Genomic DNA, 19,189 nt, shown 5'->3' on the forward strand with positions numbered 1-19,189 from the left:
AGTTAGCCGGGGCTGAGCTCATAGTCTAGACAAATCCTTACCCTCCGCATTCTACAGAGAGGGCATGGTGTCAGGCGCATCTTTGGCTTTTGTTAAGAGCCACGTAGGCTAGACGTTTCTGCTTCACGTTATTCATACTATTTTACTTATTTTATCCATATTATTTTATTTTTGTCACAGCTGTACCAGCTTTCTGTGTGGGAATAGACACTGATTAATAACGCATGCATGATACACACATGTATAACCTAGGTGTGTCCGGTTAGAAACAGAAGTTTTGGGTTTTATGTCCAACAGGTCCATTTTTTGGCTCCTTCCTCTCCTGGGGAGCAAGCAGGAGCGGCTTTGGGGCTGGTGGTGAGAGGCCTCCTCTCCCCTCCTTCTCCATTTGTTTATACAGAGCAATACTTGGATCCCGGAGAAGTCATCTCTCCGGCCCCACCTGGGCTGCAGCCTTGCAGAGTTCAGGGAAAGCTACGGGCTAGGGCGTCTCTAGGAACTCCCTCACCCTCCTCCCAACAGCCCCCACGGCATGAGCCAGCTCATCAGAGGGGCCAGAGACTCACCCCAACACCTCTCCAAAACTTACAAACTCCCCTTTGGGCTTGTACTCCAAAGTCCCCAAAACTCAGGCCCCAGCCCTGGTTCCTAGCTCAGAGAAGCCTCACATGAGCTTGGAATATTCAAGAAACTCCCGAAAACATCCAGCTCTGGGATCAAATACTTATAGACTGTGGAGGGGGCCGAAGCAGGGGCAAGAAGGGAGAAGCGGATCTCCAGATCCCATGTAATGGATGCCAGCCAAACTTCTGTTTTTATGGAAATCCACTCCCCGAGGGGCTGGAAGCCTTCACCCTTGAAACTAATCTCGGTCCCTCTCCAGGCTCTGCAGCCAGGGGCTCTTCAGGGCACTGAAGGCCTCGCCATTCCTGACCCTAAAAACGCGGACGGCGTTCAGCAATTACCTGGTATACAGGATCTTCCACGTCCTCTTCCAAAATTGTCTACAGCAGAGCGAGAGAAGGGAGGTTGGAAAGCAGAGGATATAAGTGAAGGGAGAGGTATGAGACTGTATTCAGAAATTACAGGACAGTAAAGAAACCAGCTCTGGGGAGGAGAGGCTGCTGGGTCATTTCAGGTACAAAACAACAACACACAGAGGGAAAATGAAAACCCTCATAGCCGCCCCCAGCCCCACCCCCACCCTTAACAACAGCAAAAGCAATTGTGTCTTTTCTGTTCTCCTCCCCCTGAAATCTTCCTTAGAATGCAAAATTTCACTTTCTCTAACATGTCCAGAATTTCAGAGAGTAAAAGACCATCTCTAACGGCTTTAACGGCTTGCTTTCGGTGCCTGTAATTTACACGGGAACCTTTCATCTTTGTGTATTTTTACTTGGCAGCGGAAGGACAAGCCCTGACTGTCAGTTTTCACATCTGTTTATTTTAAGTCCCAATCTTCTCTGGCGCTCAGATAAATTCACGGGTATACCTGATATACAGCTTGTTCACACTGCTTATCCTTTTGTGCCTTTTTTTCCAGCTCTTCTCTTTGCTTCAATTCATAAATAAGTTGAAAGAGATCTCTCAAGTCCAGAATAACAGGTTCAGCCTGGAGTAAAAGGTGGTAGAAAGCGCATGAGCAAGGGAACGGTCCTGAGCCGGAGCGGCCTGTTTCTGGTTTTTGCCTGCTACAACCCACAGCCCTTCCTGTTCCGATTAAACTGAAAGCATTCCATCTTTAATTAATTCTACCTTGTTTATATTGGTTTAGCAAATTGCATCTAGGCTAAAGTTCATTTCTTCAACTAATTATATTTGCAAATTCATAATCATAAGCATAAAAGGCATTGCTTTTATTTATTAGTAATTTCGAATACAATAAAATTAGGGTAGGCCTTATGCAAAACAGCTATTTGTTTTCTCTTATTTTCTTTTTAAATGAGGCTAAGAACACAAGGAAACTTTTATTTGTACAGTGGTGTCTCCATCCAGCTTAATCAGAAAGGAAAATAATTAGTCATTACGAAATACACATTAGAAATAAACAACAACAAGACCGGATGGGCCTGAGCCCCCAGTCTCCTTGCTCCGAGGCTGTTTATACTCTGGAGATGGGAGCCCGAGCATCAGCATGGTTTCGTCCTACATCAGAGGCGGCTGTCAAAGACCAACAGTGTGACCGGATGCACTACCCCCTAAAGCGACAAGGAAAGGCGCCCTCCTCGGATGGGGGTACTCACCGCTTGGGCTGTTTTTATGGCAACAAATCTGTGATTCCCTTCCTTCCCACAAACGTATCCAAAGGCCCGGTGATCTGTGATGTCCTTTGCAATGTAGGAAATTTCGTGAACAGCATGATGATGCTGAAGGGCCTGTCGGAGACAAAAGGAAGAGCACATTTCACGGGACTTTCCCTTCGAGCTGTTGATCAATAAGAGATGTGTTTCAGCTACGTGTGAACAGGCCCGAAGGGCTTTGGAAAAGCTGTTGGGTCCAGATGGAAGCAAAAAGAGCCGCGCCTGCCCTTGAGAGATGGAGGCTTCCCTCCGTGATCTTAGTGCTGGGACTGCGGAGATAAATAGGACTGCTCATAATGACGCTGAAGGCAAGTCTGCGGCCGGGGCTTCCCTCAGCGTGCCAGGGCCAGGCCGCGTACCTGGGCGGGACAGGCCTCGGCTGCAGCTCGCTGCGGGACACAGCCCAGTCGAAGCTCTGTGTGGTATCTGATGCACTCCTACACCCAGGGCCGCTGCATGCCCGGCAGGAAGAGCGCACCGTACAGATACGGGGGGGCGCTGTTCAAAGTCGCAGCACCATAAACGTGTATGGGTGCAACCCTTTTTTGACAGATGGTGACAGAGTGTCTTAAGGAACGAATACCTTTTTCTATCTTATTCAGAGTCACCATCTGGGCTAGAGGTGGACTCCCCTAGTTCTGAGACTGTCCATGGGCTGGCTGCCCTGTGGGCAATGCCCATTTCTTCTATCCATTTGCCTGAATCCTAGTCCCTTTTAAAAGGACATTGGAGGGGTGCCCGGGTGTCTCAGTGGGTTAAGCGGCTGCCTTCAGCTCAGATCGTGATCCCTGGGTCCTGGGATCAAGCCCCGCCTTGGGCTCCCTGCTCAGTGGGGAGTCTGCTTCTCCCTCTCCCTCTGCTCACCTCTTTCTCTCTCTCTCTGAAATAAATAAACAAACAAACCAATAAATAAATAAAATCTTTTAAAAAAGACATTTGAATAGTACCACCTCTGCGAAACTTCCCCTGAACAGGCTTGCTTTCCCTCCCCGTGCAGAAATAATTCCATAGAACTTCAGTCTTGACTGATACCCAAATTCCTAATTGATTCCTCACCCACAGCTCCCTGTGCTTTTGCTGCCAAGACCTTCCTTCTCTGATGGGTTTGCCTGATTCCTTGTCTGTCTTCGCCGCCAGGCTCAGCTTGCTCAACTCTGTCATCCTAGAACCTGGCGCTCTGCTTGACCCACAGTTGCTGAAATTGGGGTAGTTGACCAGTAGTTTGAAAACCTTTTGAAACTGATCTTCCCTCCTTTACTACCTAAGCCTCAACTAACGATGCTCGCCATCCTGCTGGCAAGGATCATCTTCACGACCATTTTCCTGGATGAACCCTACTTAAAGCAGCCCTCAGTAAGCGGTAGTCTGTGTAAAGGCTTAGATAGGCAGCTGGACATTATACGATGTGCTGAAAGTCCTTATAAAGGGGCCTTTTTATTATATTAGGTACTAAGAGGCTTGAATTGTAGCCACTGTGTGAACACAAAGCATTCACTGTACCTCTCTGGACCTTCATCCATTCTTCTATCCAATGAGAAGTTTGTACCAGATCAATGGCTCCTAACCCAAAGCCCAGGATCTCCTTGGCTCATTAAAGGTAATTAAAAGAAGTCCTAAGCAATTTTCAACATTTCAAAAAGCGAAACAGACATTTATAACTATCGTTAACTAAGACAACCCATTTCATTGTGCTTGCAAATGAAAATGCCAAGTTCATTTTAGAATTGTATCAGGTTAGTGTTGTACTCCTTAGTTCATCTTTGAGAGGATTCTCTTCAGCATTTAGTTGTGGGTTTGAATAATTCAAATAGAAAAGTGAATGAATATAAATACATTTTTTGGGTGGACAAAATTCTTCACCACTACTGAGTCCATGGAGGGAGGGAGACATGTAACACGAAGGGGATTTAGTTATGAAGGTAATGGCAATCACTGGAATGGATGTTTCAGAAGGTCTGTTCTATCACCCCAGATCCTTTAGCCATTAGGACCTTGAACCACACAGCCAGCCTCTCAGGTCAGTGGGCACATGGGTCTAGTGATGGCCAGCACCTTAGCTCTGGACCCCTGACCCTGACCTTCCAAAATGCCCATTCCCAAACTGCTGCCATCTTTCTAGGCTTCACATCTCAGGAGTCATTTCTGCCATAGAATTTGCTGCTTCACCTTAACCTTCTAGACTCTGATCACTCAGTAACCTCTCTGACTACTCTTGGGACCCTCTCTTCAGGTTCATGCCTTGTCAAGTTGCCCACTGCCCACTGGACATCATGCTTGGAGGGTGGTGTCACTGCCTGGTCACCCTCGCCCTTAATCGGCCATTAGACAACTGTATAATTCTCAAGAATCCTGACCCAAATAAAGTTGGTGAGGAAGGAAATGTTTGTTAGTAAAGGACTCAGAATCCATTTATTCTTGTTTTATTAAGAGGACACCCTTAGCTGGTAAAGGAAAGCTGCTCAAAGGGCGGTGGCTTCTTCATGGTGCTAATGATGTAAAAGTGATGAGATTTATATTCACATAACATGGGGGTATTGATTTATAGGCTTTTGTGAACTAGAATGGTATGCAACAGGGGAAAATGGTAGACAAAGACATCCTCCTTCTCTCCCCTTTCCAGAAAGTATTTCTCTCTCCGCATAATGTGGACAATGTTATCTGCGTCTCCTATTAAATCAAAGTTTGATGACAGTAGCTTATTGATTGCCAAGTGGAATATTGCTCTAAAATTAAACTGTGATTAGAAGTCTTCTTAGTGGAATGAGATGTGGAGATGATTGTGCAAAGGTAAAATATCACCTACTATGTAAGACAGCAGATGGAGATGATTTAATTTCTCTGGGAATCCTCATTAAGTGTTTTAAAATCAAAACATTTTTAACGCCTGATGATACCTAATATTGCCTCGCCAAGTGTAGTTCTGTGCGTGCCTAAAGTGCCTAAAGATATCTGTAACATTATCTTTTCCCATAGTTAATTTTATGACACGTTAAAAAGGATGACTGTGAAAGTGGCTCATTTATTTGGAAATGAAGAATCATGGAGGGGATATGCCTCCACTTTCTCCAACCTCAACTGTGCAGACATAATACAGAGACATCAGAATCCCGATAACCCCTATGGTCATATTACTGCATTCATCTTGGAAACTCAGAGAATCTTGCAACTACTTGTTTACTGAGGCTCAAAATTCCTCCATGTTTTCAAGCAAACTTTATCAGCACCATCAAAGCCAGAGGAACCTTAAACATCATATCGTTCAAGTGAGTTTATGAAAAGACTAAGGGTCAAAGAGTTCTGGCGGGACCACCCTAAATGCAGCCCTCAATCTCCCTCTGAAGGATGACAAAGCCCTGAACAGAGAAAGCAAGATGATGTAGGATCGGGGTCTCCATTCCTTAGATTCCTGCCTTGCCAGTCCAACAACAAAGCCATGATCCCTGAGAAGCTGGGACGAGGAAGGGGAGAGCTGGCTAGGAGCCAGAGTGGAAGCTTTTCTGGCTTCTGGTAGGTATCGGAGGTCCGAGAGTGTCATGAATCAGAAGGTGTGGGGGTAAAGGCCAGTTTGCTATAAGGATCTCAAAGAACAAGGTCAAGACAGCATGCTCTGGGAGCGAGCGCTCAGGAGCTCATGGCTCTTTATGGTATCTGCTGCGCTGTTCTGTCGCCCAGATCCTTTAGCCATTAGGACCATGAACCACACAGCCAGCCTCTCAGGTCAGTGGGCACGTGGCTCTAGTGATGGCCAGCACCTTAGCTCTAGACCCCTGGCCCTGAACTTCCAAAATGCCCATTCCCAGACTGCTGCCATCTTTCTGGCTTCAGACCTCACAAATCATTTCTGCTGTAGAATTTGTTGCTTCACCTTAACCTTCGTCATGGGAAACGAAGACCACTACATCCCAGGGGTGTTTCTGTGGGCACTTCTGGGGCAGCATGAGTTGTTCTGGAGGGGGGAGAGAATACTGGGCCAGAAGGGGATGGAGGGGGAGAGGAAAGGCAGAGTCTAGTCATCCTTCTTCCATGCTTTCTTTGGAAAACAGGTTTTTGGTTTTTTTTTTTTTTAATCCTAGAAAAACAGTCGAGACATTAAAGTCCTGCCAAAAATCAAAGCAGGTATTTGGTTTCAGAAACAGTCCTCAATAACACCCTATTTCTCTGCCACGGCTTCGTCTGTTTCTCCCATTCTGAACCCCCCTCCGTATACTGGGCATGAAGGTTGTTACTGAAGAATTCCGAAGACAGACTGCAAATTAGCCTCCTCAGTTCCGTCTGACCTTCCTCCCACCACTGAACTTCAGGGGACCCAGGCTGCGAAGAGTCTGAAGAGCCCATCACTGCCCTCTGGGTTCTGCACCTCCCCCAGCTCTGTGCCACTGCTCACCATGTTTTCTCTGCCGATTGCCCTCTTCATCCCTCACCCATGCTTTTTGACTCCTCATAACTAAATCATACATATGCTTGAAGGCTAGCTCTGACAGCGTGCTCTTCCGAGGAGCCTTCCCTGACTTCCATATTTCCCTCCGTGATAATTTCTGTCCCTAGATCTCACTGCACTGTATTTGTCCCTCTATCTAGGGATGCCTCACACGTCTTCATCTTGTTTCACGTCTACCCCTTCAGCCAGTTATTCATGCCACGTGCACTAACTGAGTAGCTGGAGGTGCCCATCTCATGCTGGGCACGACACCCACCCACATACTGTAACATAAGCCCCTCCTTGAGGACCTTGCAATCACCTAAGAAGACAGGCAAAGAAACCCACCATCACACTATAATAAGACGGGCTTGTATTAAAGGTGTGCATGGGGTGTTATGTCGGCTCAGAGCAGGGATGGGGAAGGGCATCAGGGAAGACTTGACAAAGAAGCTGGCCTTGAACTGAATCTCGAAGGTGAAGGGTAAGTCCCCAGAAAATCAGGGGAAAGAGGATTCTAGGCAGAAAGACCTAAACCTGCAAAGGCCTCTAGGGCCTGAGAACAGGACATCTGGAGAATGTATCTGTGCACCTGTTTTCTCTCTCCTTTGGGGCTCTTACCTTCTCAAGAGAAAGATCCATGTCTGATTCCTCTCGGTCTCATCCCAGCGCCTAACACTGTTCCTTTTGAACAGAAGTGCGAAATAATGTTTGAAGAGTGAAAGAAGGAAGGAAGGAAGAACCACGCCATCGGAAGGCACACGCTGTGCAAGGTAGTTGCTCAGTAAATGCTCGGTGAACGATGGCCTCAGGTGAATTCATGACATTTCGCAGAGGATTCGTTCTCGGAACGGAGGCTTTCTTACCCGATCATCATTAAATCTTTTTTTTTTTTCCTTAGCATCTCCATGAGCCATTTACCAATGTTTAAATGAGGTATCAAATTGTTTGGAGGGTTACCATTTGACAGAATAAATTACAGAGGAGACTTAATTTGTAGTATGGTTCAATACAGCCAATTAAATACAGTATGGATTGGAAAGTCATCTGCTCAGACTTTACCACTCGCTTTTCTTTTAAAGAATAAATTCCATCCCATTTAGCCTTCATATTATTTGTGTGTGTGTGTGTGTGCATGTGCGTGTATGGGAGTGCGCGCTTTCCCAAGGCAATACTATTCATGGAAAAAATACCCACCAGGATTCAAGTGAGTTAACAAAAACCAAACCAAAACAAAAAAGCAGATACGTAGATAGACACAGAATAAAAATAGATACTTGAAAACTACACTACTGCACACTACAGGCAATTACAGTAGTTAAAACCTCACAAGACAAAGGCAGGCCCAGGCTCATTATAAAGGCCTTTCTCTTTTCTAACATATTTTTGGATGCGTTTGCTGCGTTGCAGTGCCAAAGAGGCTGGGAAGCAACCTCTGTACCACCCCCAGGCACCCCGTCATCAAATGCTCAATGGAGCTGGTCAGAGTGAATTCTTCCTTGAGTCCGCATCCTGAAATCTTCTAGAAGGTTTTATTCAAGGACAAAACCACATCTCCAAATACCCTAGTCTCTAGCCAGAGAGGCAGTGTGATAGCGGAGGGAAAATAGGAACTCTGGAGCCAGAGAGCACAATTCAAATCTAAGCATTATCATTTCCCAGGAGTGTGGCTCCAGGCAGCTCGTTCTGACTTTCTGAGCCTTATTTTCTCTTTTTTGTATGATATGAAGAATGACAGAGACACTTAAAGGTTGTTGGAAATATTAAATTAATTCATATAAAACATACCAGATATAAATGAGATGTCATTTTTTCTCCACTAGGATGAAAAAAAAAAAGGTAATACCCAGTGATGACAGAAGTGTGGGGAAACAGACTTTCTTGGGCTACTGGTTTCGTATGTGTTCATTGGGAGTAATAATAATAACTCTCTCATGGTCCTGTTAGGAGGATTGATGACTCAGGAGATGGAAAGGGCTTGCAACTGTGTGAGGCATGTAGTAAGGGCTGTGTAGATGTTGACCATTATGGTTATTTTTATTATTTGTGGGAGTGTGATTTGGCGCAACTTTTCTGGAGGGCAGACGGGCAGTATATTTCAAAGCCTTAAAGACATGCATAAACTTTGACCCATGATTCTTCTCCTAGGGATTCAATTATCTGTAAATAACGTTAGATGTGTGTGGGGCCAAGGCTTGGACACAAGACATTCCCTGCAGGGCTGTTCGAATCGTGAAAAATTAGAAATGCTCGAAATGCTGAGTGCTGACTGACTAGTTGTAGGGGCTGCTTTGTGCCGTATGATGAAATAATATCCAGCCACTGGAAATCATCTGGGGAATGTATGGATTTTCAGCATGGAAACATATTCACAACATCCCACTGAATTAAAAAAACCCATATTACAAAATAGTATGTTTAATATATCCTGTTTTTGGGGAAAAAATGCATATCCACATATACGTGTAAAAAGTCTAGAAGTACATCCAACAAAATCTCCACGAGGGTTCTCTGGGGTGGAATTACTACAGTGATTTTTAGAATCTGACTTTTTGCTTATTTATACTAATTTAAAAAAATTATACCAATTACATAAGCACTAAGCATTCAATAAAGTAAGAAAATACTAATAAGTGTTAAAATAAAGAAAGAACATAAGATGCTTCCTTCTTTCTGACTTGGACTCAGTGAACAATGCGCGCACCGCCGTCTGAACATTTCTAGCATCATCCTTGAGCCCACCCGGCCTCTGTCACCCTCAGCCCCCACAGCCGTGTCTTGTCAAGTGCGTCCCCCAGTATCTTTCACTCTGTCCATTCCTCTCTGTCTCCACTACCAGACCCAGGTCGCGGCTGATACTTCCTGCCTGGATCAGGGCAGTAGCCTCGGTCCCCACTCGTCCACTTCCGCTGCCCTCTGCTCTCACCACAGATGAAGGGGCTGAGAGCAAATCTGGCAAATTTGATCAAGGCTATCTTGAACCGAAAACACATTAAGGTCACCCATGGCTCTTCAGATAAAGAACAAAATCTTTGCCAGGGCTCCGGTCCACCTACCCAGGGTCTCTCATCACGGCCCCCCCTTGCCTTCCCGTCACCCTGGCCATTACTCAAACTTGCGCACACACCGCCCTCCCGCCTCAGGGTTGTGCACGGGCCACTCAGTCCACCTACAAAGCTCAACTCCTTCTTCTCCTTCACATCTCAGCACAGATGTCTGTCCTCCTCTAAAGCTTCCGTGACTTTCCAGTATGGACCCGGTTCCCATGCTGTAAGTCCTCTTAGCTTCCTGGACTTTTCCACAAGGGGCTGTTGTGGAGTGTGTCACTATGGATATGGATACACACACATAACAGCTCCAGGAGAGCAGCAACAATATCTTCTTTCCCTTATCTTATCCTGAGCATCAAACACAGCATGTGACATAGAGCAAGCAAGCAGTACATATATGCTTTTTATTGTGGTAAAACAGACATAATATCGATTTACCATTATAACCATTTTTAAGTGTCCGGTTCCTTGGCATTAAGTATATTCACCTTGCTCTGCTACCATCACCACTGTCCATCTCTAGACCTCACCATCTTCCCAAACTGACAGTCTGTACCATTAAATGCTACCTCTTCTTTTCCCCCAGCCCCTGACAACCACCTTCTCCTTCCTGTCTCTATGAGTTTGTCAGTCCATAGTTGAAAATGAATCATTTGACTGAAAGAGTCTGTCAGCAGGATCCCGAGTCCAAATCTCTCCCAGCACCCCCCACTCAAACCCACTGGCTCTAGGACTGTCTTCCTCACTAAGCCTTTATTTCCTTAGCTGTTAAAATGAGGGGGTTATATTCGGTAAGTACTTATGTCCTGTTTTGCTCTAGACACTTCTTTAATTCCTTTTTAAATTTTATAACAACACAACAGCTATAACAGACAGCGTCTTCTTAGTAGCTCTCACACACAGCTCTGCATTATCAACAACAGCCAAATTAGGGAAACAGCTCAAGTGTCTATCGACTGATGAATGGATAAAGAAGATGTGGTCTATCTATACAACGGAATACTACTCAGCCATAAAGAGAACGAAATCTTTCCATCTGCAATGATATAGATGTTAGAATGAAATAAGCCAGTCAGAGCAAGACAAATACCATATGATTTCACTCGTGTGAATTTAAGAAACAAAACAAATGAGCGAAGCGGAATAAAAGAGACAGAGGCAAACCAAGAAACAGACTCTTAATTATAGAGAACAAACGGATGGTTACCAGAGGGGAGGTGGGTGGGTGGGGGGTGGTTTATACAGGTGATGGGGATTAAGGAGCGCATTTGCTGAGATGAGCACTAGGTGTTGCGTGAAAGTGTTGAATCACTGTACTGTACACCTGAAACTAATATTACACAGTATGTTAACTAACTGGGATTTAAATAAAACTAACACACACTCACACACACCCAAAAAAATAATAAACACGCAGCTCCAGAAAGATGTGAGAGAAGTCCTTGACTAAAAATAGGGAGATGAGCTAGTTAACCAGCTGAGAGCATCCTAGACCTATGATTTGGGCCTAAATTTGTCTAACAGGCAAAGTGGTGCCAGGTGTGCCTTATCAATTAGCAATCATCAAAGTGACAACATAGCAGATTTCTGCTCCAGAGACGTGAAAACCACCTGACACAGGAAACTGGCTTCCATGTCAAACACTAGTTTCCTAACCCTGGGGTTCCATCAGATTCCACATCCCATGACTAAGGATGCGGCACCAGCATAGTCACCACTGGTGGCGGGTGGGACTAGCTGTCCTTTCTCATTCATTTCACATTCTTCCCCCAAAGCCCTTTGGGACTAGGCACTCTGGAATGACCAAGGCACAGTCTGGGCTCTCCAAAGCTAGCTAATGTGTATGTGTGTGGAAGGGAAGGGGCTCCTTTTCTGCTAGATACTCAGAGTGGTTTGCATATTATGCTGTTCCTGTTCCCAATTCCAAGAGGCATGTGGTGTGAGGGAGGGATCTGAACCTCAGCTTTGCAGCCACGGGCAAGTCACCTTACCTCACTGAGCCTCAGTTTTTTCACCTGTAAAATGGGAAAGATTGCTCACTCATAGGGAGGAAATGAGGAAGATCATTTGAAGTATCTAACGGTATATCTGGAAGATGGTACTCTTAATACTTGGGATATTTTTTCCCGGGCAACTAAGTTTAAGGTCCTCAATCTATTGGACTACACGGTGTCCTATCACCAAGCATGCTTCCCTCAGGTAAGCTCTTCCTTCCTTAGAGATGACAGGATAACAGATCTTCAGTAGACAAAGGGGCCTGAGGAAGAGAGTCTAATGGGAAATAAAGTCACCGGGAAAGCAAGAGGAGCTAAGGGCTAGGGAGAGTTTCAAACATGGTGACGTCATCAAAGAACCTGGATGGTGCCATCCTGGGAAATTTAACCCTGTACCATTCAGTTGTATAAATCAGTGAATTCCTTTTGTTGCCCAACTCTGCTGGAGGTAGATTTTGTATTACTTGAAACTAAGATTTCTGAATGATATAGTGATCTCATCACCCCTGTCTTAGGAGGAAGCAGACTCAGAAAGAAGTGGCTTGCCCAGGTAACAGCAGGCTGATATGGACTTTGAGCAAGTCTTGCTGACACTCAAGTCTCTGCCTGGTTAATGGTTATAATACTGAATTGCAATTTTGAATTTGCTTTGGGTATGGATTAGGATAAAATACAGAAAAACACTGTTACTAGAAAGCAAGCTTTTCAGTGAAAGAAAAATGAGATACAAATAGAAAAGTTAAGAAATAACCTGATAATTTTAAATGTGAATTTGGAACTACCAATATGAACTCATGACTTTAAAACTGGACTCCTACCACTGTTTGCGGAAAGGGCCCAGCAGTGATAAGCGCTCCTAATGTGGCTATTTATTACCTAGCTATCTAGTAAGTATTGATCTCTAACCTATCTACAGAGAACGAGAGTCAGAGAAAGCAAATATGGCAAAAGGTGAAATGTTCCGTTTGCGTGAATGTTTTTATGACGGGATGCCAGAGACAAACACGAGATCCTAGCATGCCTCCTTCTCTACCTCCCACTCTCTCTCCCTCTCTCTGAGAACAGGAGAAACCAAGGCACTGAACATTTCAAGAGCTTAACCGAAAGTAGGCTGAACACCAAAGACCTCTATCAAGTCCAACCCAAGCAACCACGGGTACAAAACATAAGGGGTCGTTTAGTGCACTCTGAAGTGCTTACAGTTAGAGATATCGGTTCCCTTTACTCCTTGCCTTCCCATGGTCAGCATAAATAAACATCAGTGTACTTCTATTTTCAACAATATTTTAAAAAGTTCAGGTTGAATAAATACGGGAACAATTTATACTTCTGAAACTCTGCGGAAAAAAAAACTTAGAAGATTCTCTATGCATAGGAATTTAGATTTTATTTTCATTATATTAAAGAGAAAAGGTACTAGTCCGAGTGCTTTCTCTGTGCTAGGCACCACGCCAGACACCCTATGTCTGCACTCCTCCTTTACTCCACTCCATACAACTACCTTTCATATCGTTTCTTCCCCGTTTACTGTTGAGTAACTGAGACACAGAGAGGTAGCATAACTAACCCCAGGTCTCGCTGCGAATAAGGTAGACCAGCCCTACATTACTGCAAGGTATGGCTCCAGGCCCTACAGCCTCTGCGCACTGAATACAGCTTTGAATGTACTTAAACTGCTTATATTCTCATTCTCCTAAAATTCTTATTTTTATTTCTGTTTCTTTCTGCATGAAGAAGCCTAATAACCATTGTAGGTGTTTAGTAATATAACCAATGATTTCAACATTTTAGCTTATGGTGTAAAATTATCGTAGCAAGTAGGTAAATGAGTGTGGATGAATGGAAATGAAACAGCATGTTTTGCTACAAGTCACTGCAGAAATGAGGTCGTTATATTAAATGGAAAATTACTTTTTGTGTTGTAACCAGTCTGAAATTAACCTCTGCTTTGGTCACAATGAAGTCTTGCATGCCAGACAGAAACTTACAAAAAACCATAATGACTAAATAAAATGCAGCCAATGGAAAGAACCGGATTCGGACTGAGATAGCTGGAGTTCAGGTCCTGGTGTCTTTGTTTGTAAGCTGTGGTGGGTAACCGGTGGTGGTGTGGTACACACGGTTTCTAAGATCCATTTTACAAAGACACTTGGGTACTGAAGCGACACATGACTTTGGAGAGCCACAGGTCAGCCTCTGAAATCTAGATCTGCTATGGGCTGTTAGTGCCAACTTGGACCGATCACCTCACTTCCCTGAACCTTGGTGAGCTTATCCGGAACTCCAGCAGATCATTCTGCTAAAATTCCTAGTACCCTGCCCGGCACCTAGTGATGCTTAAGAAATGGTGGTTCCTCCCCAGCTCCAAGATTCTGTGATCTGACTTGTCATTCTCACACGTTGAATTGTGCCCTCCCCAAATTCATGGTTAAGTCCTAAACGTTGGGATTTCAGAATGTGACTTTAGTGGAAAATAGTGTTATTACAGGTGTAATTACTTTAATCTTTTAAAAGAATTTTATTTATTTGAGAGAGAGAGAGGGAGAATGCACACACAAGCAGGGGAGGAGCAGAGGGAGAGGGAGAAACAGACTCCCCACTGAGCACAGAGCCTGGTGTGGGGCTTGATCCCAGGACCCCAAGATTGTGACCTGGGCTGAAGTCAGACCCTTAACTGACTGAGTCACCCAGGCGCCCGTACAGGTATAATTACTTAAAATTGGGTCATACTAGAATAGAGTGTGTCTCTGATCCGATATGACTGGTCATTATAAAAAGGGGAAATTTGGACACAAACACATGCATGGGAGGAAGACCCTGAAAACATAAAGGCAGAGATTGGGGTAATGTGTCTAAAAGACAGGGGACACCAAAGATTGTTAGCAAAACACTAGAAACCACAAGACAGGGCTGGGACCAATCCTCTGCCACAGTTTTCACACTCAAAATCTTGATCTCGGACTTGTAGCCTCTTGAACTAGGAGACAATAAATTCCTGCTGTGTAAGCCTCTCTGCTGTGCTTATTTTTTCCAGCAGCCCTAGGAAAGGAATACAGCCAGCTCCTTAGTTTCCATACCCCTGTGTTTGAGAAGTTCTCCAAGAGAATGCAGGGGTGAAACAACAAAATCTTAGGTATCCGGTCCCATCTGCTCCCTCAGTAAGCCTTAATTTTCCCATCTGTAGAATGAGGGGGCAGGTCTGGTTCCTGCTAGCTTTGCTCTGCTTTTCAAGGCAGGACAGCCAACCCTTCAGTTTTCCTATTGCTGCCAGACCTTGCTACTTAAAACAGAAGCTGAGCATAGTGCAGCGCTGTGCAATTTATGGCTGCATCTGTCCAATTATTTCCCATTTAGTGCTGTGCAGCATTTCCCCAAATACACCGCCAAACCACTGAGGCGGGGAGGGGGGGGTGGTGAGCTCTCTGAGTACCAGGATCAAGTGGTTCTCTTACACTAATTGGCCCCGTGATTTGTTAGGCTGTTGCCTGGGAAAATGAACCGTCAGTTAAAGAAATTAGTACAAAATTGTCCCCTTCACTGGAAATGCACCAAGCATCACCCTGTAGCCAGTTCCTTCAACTCACCTTAAAATTTTAGGAGGAAAATTGACATAAACTAATAAATTTCTAACCCTTGGCTCTGTGGTTTTCCCATTGAGATGAGAAAACTAGGGCTCAGAGGGATGAACCAACTTGCCCAATCGATGTGCAATCAATGGTGAGGTTCTGAGCTGGTGTGAGAAGTCGGTGGGATGGCCAAGTTCATGCCCGTTTTAGTCCGTCAGGTGTCTCCTCAAGAGCTGTGAGCATCAGGTTCTGCTCAGCTCTCTGCTCACTTACCCCTTCTTCCCCACCCTTCTGGCATGTGTCTGTGCCAGACTCGGAGACAGTTGCACGCAAGTGGGAACGGATGTAGGGAGGCCTGGCTCAGTGAGTCCATGCTTCCTGCATCAAATACCACTAGCTGCTGGCCCAGCTCTGACTCATCTCCATGACTCGATTCCAGCAGTGGGCATCTCCCTTGATTCAGAAACTCTGGGTCACGCCCTGTGCTGGGTGCTGGGGACATAATGATAGAGCTGGCAAGATCCTTGCCCTTGAGGAGCTCATTGCCTCCAGGGAGACAAGGAGCCAGGTGCCTTTATTTATTGTTTTCGAAGAAAACCACTCCCTTTCTTCCTAAAGCATAATACCACAGTCTAGAATAACCCCTTCACTTTCATGATTACCTGGTTAATGCAGGTCTTCTCCCTTACACAGCGAAGACTAGGAAAGCAGTCCCTGTGTCAGTTCCTGGCTCACCCATGCATCCCCAGCACTGAACCAAGTGTCTGATACTTACTGGGGGCTCAGGGATGATCTGTGGAATGAATACGTGAGTAGTGTGTCCATGCCATAATGAAGGTAAGAACAGGGTAGGAATTAGCCTGAATTGACTAGATTAGTAGGAGACTGACTACGTAATTAGTGACTGTGGGGGTGGTTGGGATTCAGATGTTCTATTCTGATGGATAACAAAGAGACATGAAGCCATAAAATAGCATATGATGGAGAAGGAACTGCAATCAGTTGGGGATCAAAAGACCATAAAGTGCTAGGCAGAGAGCAAAAGCGTGAGAAGGTAGGCAGTGGTCAGGGGATACAGGACTTTGAAGGCCACTTAAAAAAACTGCAGTGCCTAGAATTGTCAGCTCCTTTCTACTCGACTCTGCTGTGAATCTCAGTGGCAGCTGACCTTTTCAACTGGTTGCAGATGGAGTCCTCCTTCAGGCTAGGGAAGGACAGCAAGCTGAGCAGACTCCCCCAGCTGGCGGCCATGGGACAGGGACCACTAACGGGGCCCTGGCGAGACTGCAACTGGACCTGGCCAACCACCCGCTGCCCTGGGATCCCTGGGCTGGACACGGCCTGGAAGGAGGTCTGCGGGCCACAGATGGCCCCCCCCCCCGCCTCCTCCCACATCCCCTGCTCCCTGGCCCACAGTCCATGACCTGCAGTTCACTCAACTCTCCCAGGGACCAGAGGACAGGGATTTTGTCACATGGAACACTGAATGACAGTGCTGGTTGTGACAGTGGTCATGGGGATGTGCCTTTGTTCACTTAGCTATACTGGTAGCTCTGGGGAACCACTGGATGTTTCCCAATAGTACAGGCTTTATGTCACCTATGGCGAGATCTAGGAGTAGTCTTGGTGTGTGTGTCAGTGGCAGATGGGTCTGGATCGTTCCTTGGCTCTGCTTCTTTCTTTTGCCATATGACCTTAGGGAAGTCCTAGTCCTGCACCAGACGTTGGCGGCTCCATTTGTGAGCTGCGGTCTCAGAGGGCCACCGTGAACACTGCAGGGTAACCCGTCAGGTGCTCGGTAGGTGTCAGCGACAGGGAATCTGGGGGTGCCAGACAGCATGCCAGGCACAGAGCTGAACAACCTGGATTCCTGCATCCGTTGTCCTTTCTGAGAGCAGTCACTGAAGGCCTTTTGTGAGCTGGGTGCCACGGAGGCACAGGGTGTACGAGACGCACATGGCCAGGCAGTCCCTGTCCTCCTGGAGCACGTGGTCTGGAGGATATAGAGAGGTGCCTAAGGTGATTGCAGTGGGGTGTGGCACACTGTCAGAAGCATGCAAGGGGGGCAGTTAGCAGGGGCAGGCCGCCAGGAAGAGGAGGCAGGAGGGCGGATTCACAAAAGATGAGGAGTGACAAGGTCGAAAGGGGAGCACATTCCAAGGCACAGGCTGCAGCAGGTTACAAAGGCAAGAGCAGAATCAGAGCCTCAAGAGATGCTGAGGGGTTCTCGGGTCGGGTGTTCAGAGGGCATGGCCGTGAGGTCATCTATACCTCCCTTCTGCGTGCCTCTTCCAGAGTGACTTCCCAGTGCAATGCAAACAAGAGACAGACCGGGGCCAAAAGGTGGAGGGCTCGGCCCATCCTTTTGAGGATTCAGCTGAGACTGCAGGGATGTGCCACTGAAGACCTGGCTCCCAGGAAGCCCAACAGGTTACCTTGCCCAGCTGGGTGAGCTACCCATCCCTTCCACCTCAGGAACCTCCTGTCTGCTGTGTACGTAGCACAGCACCCGCTATGCCCATTTTCAAGGACCTATTATCTACACGCCTATTTTAACTCTCTGGGTGCCCATTCTTGAACCTGCATAAGAATGTCAGTGGCTTGCCCACGCAGCAGAGTGGGCGCAGGGATCACACAGACCAGGGACAGAAGGTGACACGCACCAATGACACAGTCTTCCTCACCAAACACCAGCCAGGCTCCCCTGACGAAGCCGCTTCTTGACAAAGCTTCAACCCTCGCCTGTGAAGACTTGAACAAACACTAACATACAGGTGTATCTAGGAGATCTTGCAGATTCCGTTCCAGACCACTGCAATAAGGTGATTATCACAATAAAGCGAGTCAAATGAATGTTTGGTTTCCCAGTGCATATAAAAGTTATACTGTGGTCGATTAAGTGTGCAATAACATTATGTCTAAAAAGACAATGCACATACCTTAATTAAAAAGTACTTTATTGCTAAAAAATGCTAACCATCATCTGAGCTTTCAGCAGGTCATAATCTTTTTGCTGAGGGAGGGTTCAGCCTCGATGCCAGTGGCTGCCAACTGATCAGGACGGTGGTTGTGCAGGCTGGAGCGACTGTGGCAATTCCTTAATTAGACTACAGTGAAGTCGGCTTCATCACCGACTCGTCCTTTCATGAACAATTTCTCTGTAGCACGCCATGCTGTTTGATAGCATTCTACCCACAGAACTTCCTTCAAAATTGGGGTCAATCCGCTCAGACCCTTCTGCTGCTTTATCAACTACGTTTCTGCAACACTGCAAATCCTTTACTCTCATGTCAACCAGCTTCAAGGCATCTTCCCCAGGAGTAGATTTCATCACAAGAAACCGTCTTCTCTGTTCATCCGTGAGAAGCAACTCCTCAGCCGCTCAAGTTCTATCCTGAGATGACCATCGTGCAGTCCCACATTCAGTCCACCTGCAGCCACCTCCTCCCCTGACGTCTTGAAGTCCTCAAAGTCACCCATGAGGGTTGGAATCAGCTTCTTCCAAACTCCCGCTCATGTTGCTATCTTGACCTCTTCCCATGAATCACGAATGTTCTAGAATGGTGAGTCCCTTCCAGAAGGTTTTCAATTTACTTTGCCCACATCCACCAGAGGAATCACTATGGCAGTGACAGCCTTATGAAATGTATTTCCTAAATAATAAGGAGGCCAAAATGACTCCTTGCTCCATGGGCTGCAGAACGGATGCTGTGTCAGCAGGCATGAAAACAACGTTTATCTCGTTGTCCATCTCCATCCGAGCTCTTGGGTGACCAGGAGCATTGTCAACGAGCAGCAATATTTTGAAAAGAATCTTATTTCCTAAGCAGTAGGTCTCAAGAGTGGGTTTGGGAAACTATGG

General features: G+C 46.0%; 1 protein-coding gene across 12 annotated transcripts in view; it reads right to left on the bottom strand.

Annotated features, from left to right (window-relative positions):
* Positions 1–19,189, bottom strand: part of DAB1 (DAB adaptor protein 1) — a 1,110,909-nt gene that overhangs the window by 64,345 nt on the left and 1,027,375 nt on the right. For 10 of the 12 annotated variants that reach the window (XM_034653311.1, XM_034653282.1, XM_034653279.1 and 7 more), the window contains 3 exons: positions 2,244–2,375; positions 1,493–1,612; positions 966–1,004 (listed from right to left, as the gene is read on the bottom strand). In XM_034653311.1, coding sequence (XP_034509202.1) covers positions 966–1,004; positions 1,493–1,612; positions 2,244–2,375 — 291 coding nt within the window. The remainder of the gene's footprint in view (positions 1–965; positions 1,005–1,492; positions 1,613–2,243; positions 2,376–19,189) is intronic. The other 2 variants (XM_034653315.1, XM_034653319.1) reach the window with 1 other exon arrangement.

This window comes from Ailuropoda melanoleuca, chromosome 2 (genome assembly GCF_002007445.2).
Source record: "Ailuropoda melanoleuca isolate Jingjing chromosome 2, ASM200744v2, whole genome shotgun sequence".
NCBI lineage: Eukaryota > Metazoa > Chordata > Mammalia > Carnivora > Ursidae > Ailuropoda > Ailuropoda melanoleuca.